The 12394-nt window shown below is 41.1% G+C and overlaps 1 protein-coding gene across 1 annotated transcript; it reads left to right on the top strand.

Annotated features, from left to right (window-relative positions):
- The first annotated feature begins 1663 nt into the window (after positions 1-1663).
- RNASE9 (ribonuclease A family member 9 (inactive)) lies at positions 1664-2255 on the top strand. Its single transcript, XM_006756780.2, has one exon. It carries the CDS (start codon positions 1664-1666, stop codon positions 2210-2212), a length of 549 nt encoding a protein of 182 aa, XP_006756843.1. The 3' UTR covers positions 2213-2255.
- Positions 2256-12394: the final 10139 nt, after the last annotated feature.

The raw sequence follows: 12394 nt of genomic DNA, 5'->3' as shown, positions 1-12394 counted from the left end.
CCTTAGCATAGTGCCTGGCAAATAATAGCTCATTATACTTACCATGATTGTTTATTATTTTTATTTTAGGGTCACCCTAAGGATGTATTTATCTCAGCTGCTACACTTGTTCTTCTCTTTTCCTACTTCTAGCTCCTGTACTCTTAGAAAGTCAATATCCCCAGTGTCAGGCTCTCTCCAGCCCAGCCCTTGAAACATCCATTCTCTGAAGCATAGACAACACAAGGACTGAAAGAGGTAAGGAGGCCACGGGCAAAGGTAGACCTGGAAGCCTCTTCAGTATATCTGAGGTACTTGTTTTTCTCTGGGAAGAAAGACTCCTTGGAAAATTAATGATTAACAAATTTGGAATGGGAAGGGAAAATGATTACTAGGACCAGGAGTTCTCTATGAAAGATGACTATCAAAAAGTAGACTGTGCTATGATGTCTAGCAATTGAGCATGATCTCTGGGACATATTTTACTTCTCCTGAGGCTCTTTTTTAAGGAAAGTTTTTTTTTAAAGTATCTTAACATTTAACATAATCATCAGGAAGCATAATAATAATGTGTTTCATCAATGTATACCAAATGAAATATTTTTGTTTCTTTTTAAAGTAATACAATTATTTTAGAAAATGTGTTATCTACCAGTGTTACACATTTGTGTAGCAAAGGCACTTGCTCATACATATTTAAAGTATTGGGGAAATACTGGTGCAGCCTACTGTGGGGTCAATAGATATGGAAACACTGAAAGGGAAGTAAAGTAATGGCTGACATCTCTGATGATGAGGTTACTGTAATTGCAAACAGGTGCACAAGATTGGAGAGTGTTTAGGGATGCAAAAACCATGAACTGTATATAGGAGGGGAGGGTGTTTGGGGGGGGGGGGGAGAAAGAAAATAAAATCCCACAAGGTAACTGATGCCACCTTGTGGAAAAGTTATTCCAAGTGGTAAGAGGAGGCAGAGGAGGCTGCAAAATGAACTGAGCCATTTCAGGCATGGGGTAGTAGTAAAAACAGACACATGAAGAAGCTCAGCATATGGTGTTCATTTGACCCTATGGACCCTGGTTGATCCCTCTCCAAGGGCATCGCTGGTCAGGGGTGAGCAAAAAGAGAATGTCACAAGATGAAGAATTTTTTCTCATAACAGCAGGATGTTCATGAGGGAAGGGTGGATCACTTAGAGCTCTTTTCAGCACAAGTTCTTAACTACTAAAAAGGGAACCGATTTATTTGTTCCAGCTGGAGGGAGCACATGAGCCTCCTTTCTGCCTTCCTCCCTCTCTGCCCACTGTTGTCTTGATGTCCTTTTTCCTTCCTGCCTGCCCTCTTGCTCTCTATCCCTTGCTCTCTATCACTACTATTCCTTTCTTGTTTCCTTCCCTCCCTTCTGACTTTTATCCCCCTCCCTTTCCTCATTTCTCTCCTTCCTTCCTTCACCTTTCCCTTTCTTATCGACAGTCTTCTAGACTGAACGTAGGTCTTGTAAGGCCAGTTTTTAGTCAATATTTCAGAGGTACTTAGATTCTGAGTTGTCAATTTTAAAATGATTCAAAGTCTTAGAGCTCACAAAGGCAATAGGTGGTGAAAATGGAGCCTGCCCAGGAATAGAAGGAGCACAGTGTCACAGCAGAACGTATCTCTATATCTCTTGTATTCCCAACAGGAAAAGATGTGCACCCTGCTCACCTCACAGTCCCTGCCTCTGCTGCTCCTGCTGCTGCAGCCACTTCCACTGCAGGTTCTGATGCTTGTTGAACATGATTTCTCGGATGAGATGGAAGAAAAATTTAAAGATTATTTGGATGAATTACACAGTACAGGGCCTACCAGACCACCCACCAAAGAGAGTTTCCAAAAGCATGTCATGCTTGCGCCTGATTACAAATTAGACGAGTATCACCTGTGTACTAGTGAAATGTTAGCAAGAAATATCCACAACAGATACTACTGCAGGAAAGAACATTTCTTCCTCTACGTAGCATATGAGGAGTTGCAAAAGACCTGTTACACCAAGTATGTGGCATGTAAGAATGGGGTTAGGAAATGTCACAAGACCAAGGAACAAATAGAAGGAGCGTACTGTGCATTAAAAAAGGGAATTAACATGCCAGTCTGTGAGTATGAAACGACTTACAAGAAGGGATATGCTCTTATTACTTGTCGATGGCAAAATGATATTGGAGAAATTATTCCTGAGTATGTAAATAATATTTTGTAAATACCTGGCAAATAGAAAAGTGCCAGACACTAGGAAGATATCTTCCTCCACCAGCCTAGAAGAGTATGATCTAAGAGTTGAGAGTGGGAAGATAGACCCCTCTCCATACTGACTCTTCTAGGTCAAAACTGAGAATGGTAATTTTGATCTACTCATCTTAATCATCCGCCTGCCTCTCTTCTCCTGACACCATGCACAGGCAACGTGGGCTAGGTTCAAAGACAGTGCTCTGAGGTGTGGTTTCAAACAGGTCATGTAACTGAGCACATGTTGAATGTGTTAGGAGGATGAATGCCTGTAGTGAAAGGATGACCACTACCAAGAAAAACAGAAAATGGTTGCCTGAAGTGTGTTCCAAAGTTGTATTCATGTGAATCTCTAGTTGAGCAGAAATAATAAAGTGCATTGACCTAGCGAAGTATCTCTCGTATGTGGGGGTTATGTGGGGGTTTCTGAGTCTGGAATTATCTTTCTCTATGACACAATTTATAGCAAAAGATCTCAAAGCCTCTTCAGAAACTGCGATTCATCTTTCTACTGCTATATTCATAGATAGTTTGCGTGTTCTGTTCTTTCATACAACACAGTATTCATGGGAAAATGAAGGTGTAGATTCTAATAGGAGACATCTCGGAATAAATATCTAAATATTCAGTATAGTAAACTCTCCGAAGTACTTTGTGGATTCCCATACCTTTGATTCAAACAGGTCATGTAACTGAGCTTCTTCATTACTGTTCACAAAACTACAAACAATTCATCACACTCTGATATAGTCACATTTATTCACAATTCCATTTCTCACTTTCTGTAGATGTGTGTGTGTTTTTTCTTTTTTTAGAACTTTAATATAACATGTTATTAAAAGCAGCAATTCAAAACCATAAATCTTTAGAAGATGCACAGGATTATCATAAGGTCAGTTGATGTGGTTTTATCTAAGACTATTTCACTTCCAAAAAAGGATGGAGAATCAGTATGATAAAAGAAATCTACCTGTCTGGTTTAGGTAATAATGCCTCTCTTTTTGTCTGTGAAACTTATTTATATTTTTAAATTTAATTTTTGAAAATACATTTTTATTGATTTTAGAGAGAGAAAGAGAGAGGGATAGAGAGATAGAAACATTGATTGGCTGCCTTCTGCATGCCCTACCACCAGGGATCCAGGCCTATGCCTTGACCAGGAATCAAAACAGTAACCTCATGATTCATGGGGTGATACTCAACAGAACCACAGCAGCTGGGCCTTAATTTTTTTTTTTAATAATTCTTTATTGTTGAAAGTATTACATATGTCACCTTTTTTCTCCCAGCCCCCAGCCCCACCTTTTTTTTTCCACCCCCAGCCCCCGTCCTGCCTCAGGCTTTCAGCACCCTATTGTCTGTGTCCATGGTTATGCATATATGCATTCAAAGTCTTTGGTTGATTACTTACCACCCAACGCACTTCCCCCACCTTCTCACTGAGATTCCGCACTCTTCCATGCTTTCCTATCTCTGGATCTGCTCCGTTCATCGGTTTATTTTGTTGCTTAGATTCCACATATGAGTGTGATCATGTGATACTTGTCTTTTTCTGACTGACTTAATTCACTTAGCATGATAGTCTCCAGATCCCTCCATGCTTTTTCAAAGGGTAAGAGATTCTTCTTTTTTACTGCTGCATAGTATTCCATGGTGTAAATGTACCACAGCTTTTTTATCCACTCATCTACTAATAGACACTTGGGCTGTTTCCAGATCTTAGCTATTGTAAATTGTGCTATTGTAAACATAGGGATGCATACATTCTTTCTGATTGGTGCTTTGGGTTTCATAAGATATATTCCTAGAAGTGGGATCACTGGGTCAAATGGCATATTCATATTTCATTTTTTGAGGAAACTCTGTACTGTTTTCCATAATGGTTGCATCAGTCTGCATTCCCACCAGCAGTGTACTGGAGTTCCTTTTTCTCCACATCCTTGCCAGCACTTGTCATTTGTTGATTTATTGATGGTAGCCATTCTGACAGGTGTGAGATGGTACCTCATTGTCATTTTGATTAGCATCTCTTGGGTGATTAGTGACTGAGCATTTTTTCATATGTCTCTTGTGGACCTTAATATCTTTTTATAATTATTTCCTATAATTAAAATATGAAAAATGGGATAAGGAGTAGTGATGGAGGATGGTAGGGAGAGTGTCTATTTCTCTTGCATACTTCTCTGCAATCCAATCTGCTCATCTTTTTACCATACCCTATCCTTGTCTTCAGACTTAGAGCTAAGGTCCTAATTCATCAATCAATTGATGTAAATAAGGGCCTACAATTTATTCATTTATTCAATAAGTATTTACTTAATGTCTACGTATGCCAGTCACTTTGCCAGCTATTGGGCCCTCAAAGTGAAAAAGAAGTATCTGGTTATAGGTTAAGTTGTCCCTAAAAGCACAATTCAAATAGATTTAGTCATACATAGTTAACTGGTGAGGCCATGTTTGAAAGGATTCTAGTTACATGAGGAAAATTACTGAAGAGGAAATGTTCTGCATGATTAAAAAAGAAAAGAAAATGAAAACTGGGACAGAGAAGCAAGAATGGTGTTTCACTTCCATCTACCCCTCCATCCCATACTCCACATACACATAATACACACCTGGTCTTTTTGACCAGTGTTTGAACACTATGGTGAGACAAGTTTTTGTGTGTGTGTTTTTCAGGTTTGTTTTTTTTTTTATTTCAAGAAAAATGATTTTAAATATAATAATGCTTCATGCAATAAACCTTAATATTTTAAGAAAAATGATCTTACATATAATAATGTTACATGCGATAAACATTAATATCTCAAGAAAAACTATATTAAGTATGTTACATGCAATAAACACCAAATATTCAAGAAAAATGACATATAATAATATTACATGCAATGAACATTAATATTTCAAGAATAAAAGGATTTTAAGTATAATAATATTACCAAAAGTGTACTAACATAGTATATCATAAAGTTGTAGGAAATATTAAAAATCTGCAAATAACAGGATTACTTCTATTATATTCTAACATATCCGCCCCCCAGCTCCATGGTTTTTTCTATCAGTTTATGTTGTTCATTATATTCCACAAATGAGTGAGATCATATGATATTTATCTTTCTCTGACTTGCTTATTTCACTTAGCATGATGCATTTAAAGTCTATTTTGTCGGATATGAGTATTGCTACTCCAGCTTTTTTTTCTTTTCCATTTGCATGGAAAAATTTTTTTCCATCCCTTCACTTTCATCTTGTGTGTGTCTTTTGTTTTGAGGTGGGTTTCTAGTAGACAGCATATAGTTGGGTCATGTTTTTATATCCATTCAGCAACCCTACACCTTTTTGATTGGAGCATTTAATCCATTTACATTTAGGGTTATAATTGAGAGGTACTTGTTTATAGCTATTTTAATTCTGTATGGCTAGGTTTCTCTCTCTGTTTCTTTTTTCTCAGCAATCCCTTTCACATTTCTTGTAATGCTGGTTTGGTGGTGATGAACTCCTTTAGCCTTTCTGGGAAGCTCTTTATTTAACGGTCTATTTTGAATGATAGCTTTGCTGGATATAGTAATCTTGCTCTCAGATCCTTGCTTTCCGTTACCTTGAGTACTTCATGCCATTCCCTTCTGGCCTGGAGAGTTTCTGATGAGAAATCAGGTGTCAGCCTTATGGGAACTCCTTTGTAGGTAACAGTTTTCTTTTCTCTTGCTGCCTTTAAGATTCTCTCTTTGTATTTAATTTTTGGCATTTTAATTTAATTATGATGTGTCTGGGCGTGGGTCTGTTTGTGTTATTCTTTTTTTTAAATATATTTTTTATTGATTTTTTTACAGAGAGGAAGGGAGAGGGATAGAGAGTCAGAAACATCGATGAGAAACATCGATTAGCTGCCTTCTGCACACCCCCTACTGGGGACGGGCCCACAACCAAGGTGTATGCCCTTAACTGGAATCGAACCCAGGACCCTTCAGTCCCCAGGCCGACGCTCTATCCACTGAGCCAAGCCAATCAGGGCAGTTTGTGTTATTCTTGTTTGGGGTTCTATGTGCCTCCTGAACTTGTGTGACTTTTTCTTTTACCAGGTTAGGGAAGTTTTCTACCATTATTTCTTCAAACACCTTCTCTATTCCTTTCTCCCTTTCTGCCTCTTCTCGCACACCTATTATTCTAATATTGTTACATTTCATATTGTCCCACAGCTCCCTTAAACTGTCCTCCTGTTTTTAAATTGTTTGTTCTTTTTGCTTCTCTAATTGAGTGATATTTTCAACTCGATCTTCATATTCATTGATTAGATCCTCAGCTTCCCCTAATCTGCTGTGTATTCCTTCCAATGTGTTCTTTATTTGTGTTGCGTCATTCTTTATCTCAGACTGTTCTTTTTTCAGAGTTACTATATCTTTTTTCATGTTGTTGAGCATTTTTAACATCATTACTCTGAACTATGCTTTAATTATGTTCAATTTGTAACAATGAAATTGGGGGTCACCACAACATGAGGAACTGTATTAAAGGGGTACAGCATTAGGAAGGTTGAGAACCACTCTGTCTAGTGCAGGACAGTGTTAAAGGCTGTTTCTGACTAATTGGATCAGACAAAGACTCAAAGCCTCCAGAGACCTCTCTACAGACTAATTAGGATTCCAACTTGAATTGCCTCCAGGCAATGATCCTCACGTGGGGTGAGAGTTTTTTCAACAGGGTGGGGCAGTTGCTTCTGCCTGGAGGCTAATTGTTACTTTTAATCTCTTAAGTGGCCTCAAGGCAAGGTCTTTTCCAATAGGTGTGTCTTTCCCCCAAGGCAAGGCAGATGTCTATGTGAGAAAAAATGTCCTCCACTGTGTGAGGGAATGACTCATCCCAGGAAACTTGGGGTGTCTGCCTTCTGAGCTCTATTCCCTGAGTCCCCAGTCCTGGGTTCTGCTCTCACAGCTCCAGTCCACTTCACCCTCTCTCTGCCAGAGCACAAGGTGGGTGGCTCCACAGGGAATTTTTGTGCATTGGCCCTTTAAGAGGGTACCTGAACTTTCAGCTGCCACTCCCTGGAAGATAGCACCCCACTGCTTTTCACAGTTAGTTGTTATGTGGGTACCCTCCTCAGTTTGATGCTCTCTGCTGGGGAGCCCAGCTTTGGGATTAGATCCCAGACTTCTCAGTAACACCCCCCACAGCTGAGATATCTCTCCAGGACTTCAGTTGGCATCTCTGGGTGCCTGGCCAGCCCTTTCGTGCCTCCACCCCTCCTTCCAGTCTCTATGTGATCTCCACCTTCAGTCCTTGAGTATCAGGGTTCTCTCCTGTGAGTTTTCCATTGATTATTTAGGAAGCCTTTCCATATTTCAGTTGTAATTCCAGCTTGTTCCTGGGAGCATGTCTGTGCAGCATCCTCTTACTCTGCCACCATTTTTCATCTCTGGTGAGACAAGTTTTAAGTAAAATATGTTAGAGCCATTTTGATGAGAGACTGAGGAACAAACAATACTGTTTTGGTTTTCAGGAGATGAAGAGTAATACAGAATGATAAGGGTATAATCTCTACCTTTCCCAATATAAAACCATACACATCTAAATCCTCCAACTACATAGTTTTGATGCTGTTGGAAGAAAGCATATCTATATATATATAAAAGCCTAAGCAATCTGTCTGACTGGCTATGACATGCAATGACCACCAGGGGTCAGACACTCCAACTGGTAGCTATGACGCCCACTGGCCACCAAGGGGCAGACACTTAACAGAGGAGCTGCCAAGCTGCGGTGACTTGGCAGCTGAGGTTCTAGGGAAGGGGTGGGCAAACTTTTTGATTCGAGGGCCACAATGGGTTCTTAAACTGGACCGGAGGGCCGGAACAAAAGCATGGATGGAGTGTTTGTGTGAACTAATATAAATTCAAAGTAAACATCATTACATAAAAAGGGGTGGGCTTTTTTTTTTTTTTTTTTTTTTTTTTTAGTTTTATTCATTTCAAACAGGCCAGATCCGGCCCACGGGCTGTAGTTTGCCCACAGCTGTTCTAGGGTGATGCACCCAGAACCAGAGAGGAGGGAGCCTGATTCTGGGGTGCATAACCTGTGAACCACCCTCTTTCAACCTGGGACCCCTCAGGGGATGTCAGAGAGCTGGTTTTGGTCTGATCCCCGCAGGCCAGGCCAAGGTACCCCACCTGTGCACAAATCTGGGCACCAGGCCTCTAGTATTGGTATAGAAGCCAAGTGTCATGGAGGCACTGGCAGCCATGGCATTGATCAAATTCCCATAAGTGTCTTTGAGGGTAAAGGACATCATCAAGAAGGCATGGAGTAGAAGAAAAACAAACACTATCTGATATACATGACCTACTAGTCTGGGAGCATCTTGAGACTTCCCCTAGAGAATATTAAATACAAGAGATATGACATGGATAAGATTTTCAAGTATGTAGAGAGTTATAGTAGTGCAGACACTGCCCATTGTACCTCAATATGCATAATCCCTTTCTTTATCTAGGATTTATAATAGAAACCTGAAATTTTACCTGAGCACATAGCCACCCAAAATAAAAGAGGTATTTCCCAGGCGTGTGTTTGTGTGTGTGTGTGTTGTTGTTGTTTTTGTTTTTCAATTAAATTTGACCATGTGACTAATTTCTAAACAATGTGGTGTCTTCAGAAATAGTGAAATGAGTAAAACTTCTCGGATATATCCTTGAAGGGAAGAGGAATCCCGTTATTTTTCCTTCTCTTTTTCCTAATGACTGGCATATAGACATGCTGATTGAAGCTAGAGCAGTTATCTCAGATCCTGACATGGAAGCCCTGTGCTAAGTTTGGCAGAGCAACAAAATAGAAAGAGCCTGGGTATCTAACCCCATGGAACACCATACCAGAGCTGAACAGACTATCTCTGGACTTTAGGAAAAGAAATGTGAAAGAGAAACAAGTATCTGTCTTGTTTCAGCCTCTGCTTTTTGAAGTTTCTGTCACTGTTAACCCAATTCTGATTAATATATACAGAAACTGGGGCAAGGGAGCAAAATTATGTAAGGTGTAGGTTGTTACCATTTAAATTAGCTCATCAGTAACCCCAGACTGATGAGGTCTGAGGAGATTTATGTTGCCCAAGCATAGGCCTGGTGTAAATTTTAAGAATTACATATAGTGATCCATATTTATAAAAGGCTAAGTGACCATCCGACCACCTGACAAGTCAGTACCTATGACATGCATTGACCACCAGGGGGCAGACCTCAATGCAGGAGCTGCAGTGACTTGGCAGCAGCAGTACTCAGGTTACACACCCCAGAACTAGAGAGGAGGGAGCCCGATTCCTAGTGGGGCTGCGGGATTCCACCTTCAGCCATGGGTTATGTTGCTGCTGGGGCACTGTTGGCCCCAAATCTGGTTTACTAATGGAGCAAGCAGGAGGCTTGGTTGCCCAGGCGATAAAGGAAGCCAAGCTTCCGCCTGCCCTGAGCCGGCTGTGGCCTCTGCTCACGGCAACAAAGTTTAAGTATAGAAGACAAATAAATCCCAGATATCTGATTCCAGCCAGCCTCCAATGGGAGCTTGGGTGGCTGGGGGCCGTGGCCAGCCTGCAAACTGCCATCACCCACTCACCCAGACTGGCCAGGCAACCCAGCAGGACCCCCTTCAGGGCCAACCTAAAAACGGCCCTCAGCCCCTCACCCAAGCTGGCCAGGCATTCCTATATAATAAACGGGTAATATGCAAATTGACCCTAACAGCAGAACGACTGGGAAAGACTGGTCACTATGACACACACGGCCCACCAAGGGGAAGATGCTCAATGCAGGAGCTGACCCCTGGTCATCAGTGTGCTCCCACAGCGGGAGCTCTGCTCAGCCACAAGCCAGGATGACGGCTGCCAGTACAGCAGTGGTGGTGGGAGCCTCTCCCGCCTCCTCAGCAGCGCTAAGGATGTCTGACTGCAGCTTAGGCCTGCTCCCTCCTGGCAAGTGGACATCCCCCAAGGGCTCCTGGGCTGCCAGAGGGATGTCTGCCTGCCAGCTTAGGCCCAATCCCTCAGGGAGCAGGCCTAAGCCAGCAGGTGGTCATCCCCCGAGGGGTCCCAGACTGTGAGAGGGCACAGGCCGGGCTGAGGGACTCCCCCTCGCCCCCACCCTCTCACCGAGTGCACAATTTTTTGTGCACCGGGCCTCTAATCTATATATATATAAGGCTAAGTGACCAGCTATAAGCCCAATGCCCACTGGCAATTTAAAAATAAATGTTGTATCTCTACAACATTGTGTTTCTTCTAATTAATTTCTGTTCAGTGTGCATGAATCTATGCCCTGGACCACTAGTATAATTATAAAAAACAGAAGCACAACAGCTGACACTGTTAGACAAATGGCTAATGTCTTCTACTAACTACTGTCCAGTCCCCATTCTTTAACTCAAAAGAGAACAACAAAAGCAAATTCAAATATCAGGATTAGTAAAAACAACTCTTACTCGGGGATTATAATTTGGTATGCATCACTGACCCTGAGCTATTTATAAGCCTGGAGAACTACAGAAATCCTTTGTGCTTCATTAGCCTCTTAGATGATTCCTCTTAATCTTGAGACTATTACAGCCAGACATGAGCCTCTTTGGTCAATCTTTTGGCTTTCTAAGCCCCTAGCCAAGACCCAAACTGAGATTCTCAGTGCTCTGCATGCTCCTATCCACCTACTGATTTACTACAACGGGTCACAAGTCAGCTTTGTGAGATATCCAAAATGCAGCCAGGTTTCTACTGAATTTATGAATTTAATAATAAAATTTGCAAGTTAAATTTTAAAGGCAAAGGAAGGACTATGGGCTTTACTTTTTTATTTTAACCAAATTAATTCCCATTGTTAAAACCAAAATAAACATCTTAACAGGTACTCTGGAAAAACTGTTTTGAGGGCACCAAAAAACTTGAATCAACCCTCATACCTTCTGCTCCTCAATAGCCTTATACCATTGCCATGCCCTTGGTTTCTGCCCAGTGCTTAGCAGTACAGAAAAATGCCAATGGTGAATGAGTTCTGGAACCTGCCCTGTGCCTTTGGTTTCTGGCTGAGAGCTAAGACAAGTGGAATGATAACTTTACTGGGAGACTCTGAGACATAGCTTAATCATGATGAAAAGACAGAGTTGGCAAATTAAAAAAATAATAGAGTCAATAAGGAACATTCTGATATAAGTAATATCTGCACACATTGACCTCATTATTCAGGATATATCAAAGTTTAACTGTTCCTTGAATGGGAACAGGTACTGGTTTCCTTCTTATTTCAAAGAGTAGTGATAAAAATCATGAAAAAACCAAGTCCAGGCTTCAGTAGCCTATAAAATAAAGCTACACTTCCATTAAAACATTTTTTTAAAGACTACAAATGCCCACATCCCCAATCAGGAATATAATCTCCCTTTAATGTACATGGGTAATTTTTGAATCTACTGGGAGTGCTGACTTACATAGTCGGACAGGTACTTCACATCCTTCCCATTGCTCTCTCTGTCAGGGTTCATAGCCACTGACTTTCCTGTCACAGGCCTGTCTCCACACTGGTGATGCTGTTTCCAACATCACCTCACCTTTAGGGAGAGAACACTGCTTCCCCTTTACTTTTGTATCCCAAGATACACTGTTCTTTTCTTTATTCAGAGCAGAGCAGCAATTAGATAGAAATGTCTTTAATTTATTTATTTATGTCTTTATTTTTATTAATCCTCACCTGAATATATTTTTTCCCATTGATTTCTAGAGAGAGTGGAAGGGAGGGGGAGAGACAGAGAGAAACATCAATGTGAAAGCGACACATCGATTGGTTGTCTCCCGCATACATCTCAGCCTGAGCCAGGATCTAACCTGCAACTGAGGTATGTGCCTTGACCAGAATCAAACCCACGAACTTTCAGTCCAAGGAGCCGATGCTCTAACCACTGAGTAAAACCAGCTAGGGCTAGATAGAAATATCTTTTATAAAAAATATTTTTATTGGAGAAACCAAGATGGTGGCATAGGTTAACACCGGAGATTGCTGCCTCGAACAACCAATTCAAATTACACCTAAAAGATGGAACGGACATCATCCAGAACCACAGGAAGGCTGGCTGAGTGGAAATTCTACAACTAGGAGGAAAGAGAATATCATACCCAGACTCAGAGGAGGCGCAGTGC

Source organism: Myotis davidii, unplaced genomic scaffold (genome assembly GCF_000327345.1).
Source record: "Myotis davidii unplaced genomic scaffold, ASM32734v1 scaffold594, whole genome shotgun sequence".
NCBI classification, from domain to species: domain Eukaryota; kingdom Metazoa; phylum Chordata; class Mammalia; order Chiroptera; family Vespertilionidae; genus Myotis; species Myotis davidii.
The sequence above is the reverse complement of the archived record's forward strand: the minus strand, read 5'-3'. Positions and strand labels throughout refer to the sequence as shown.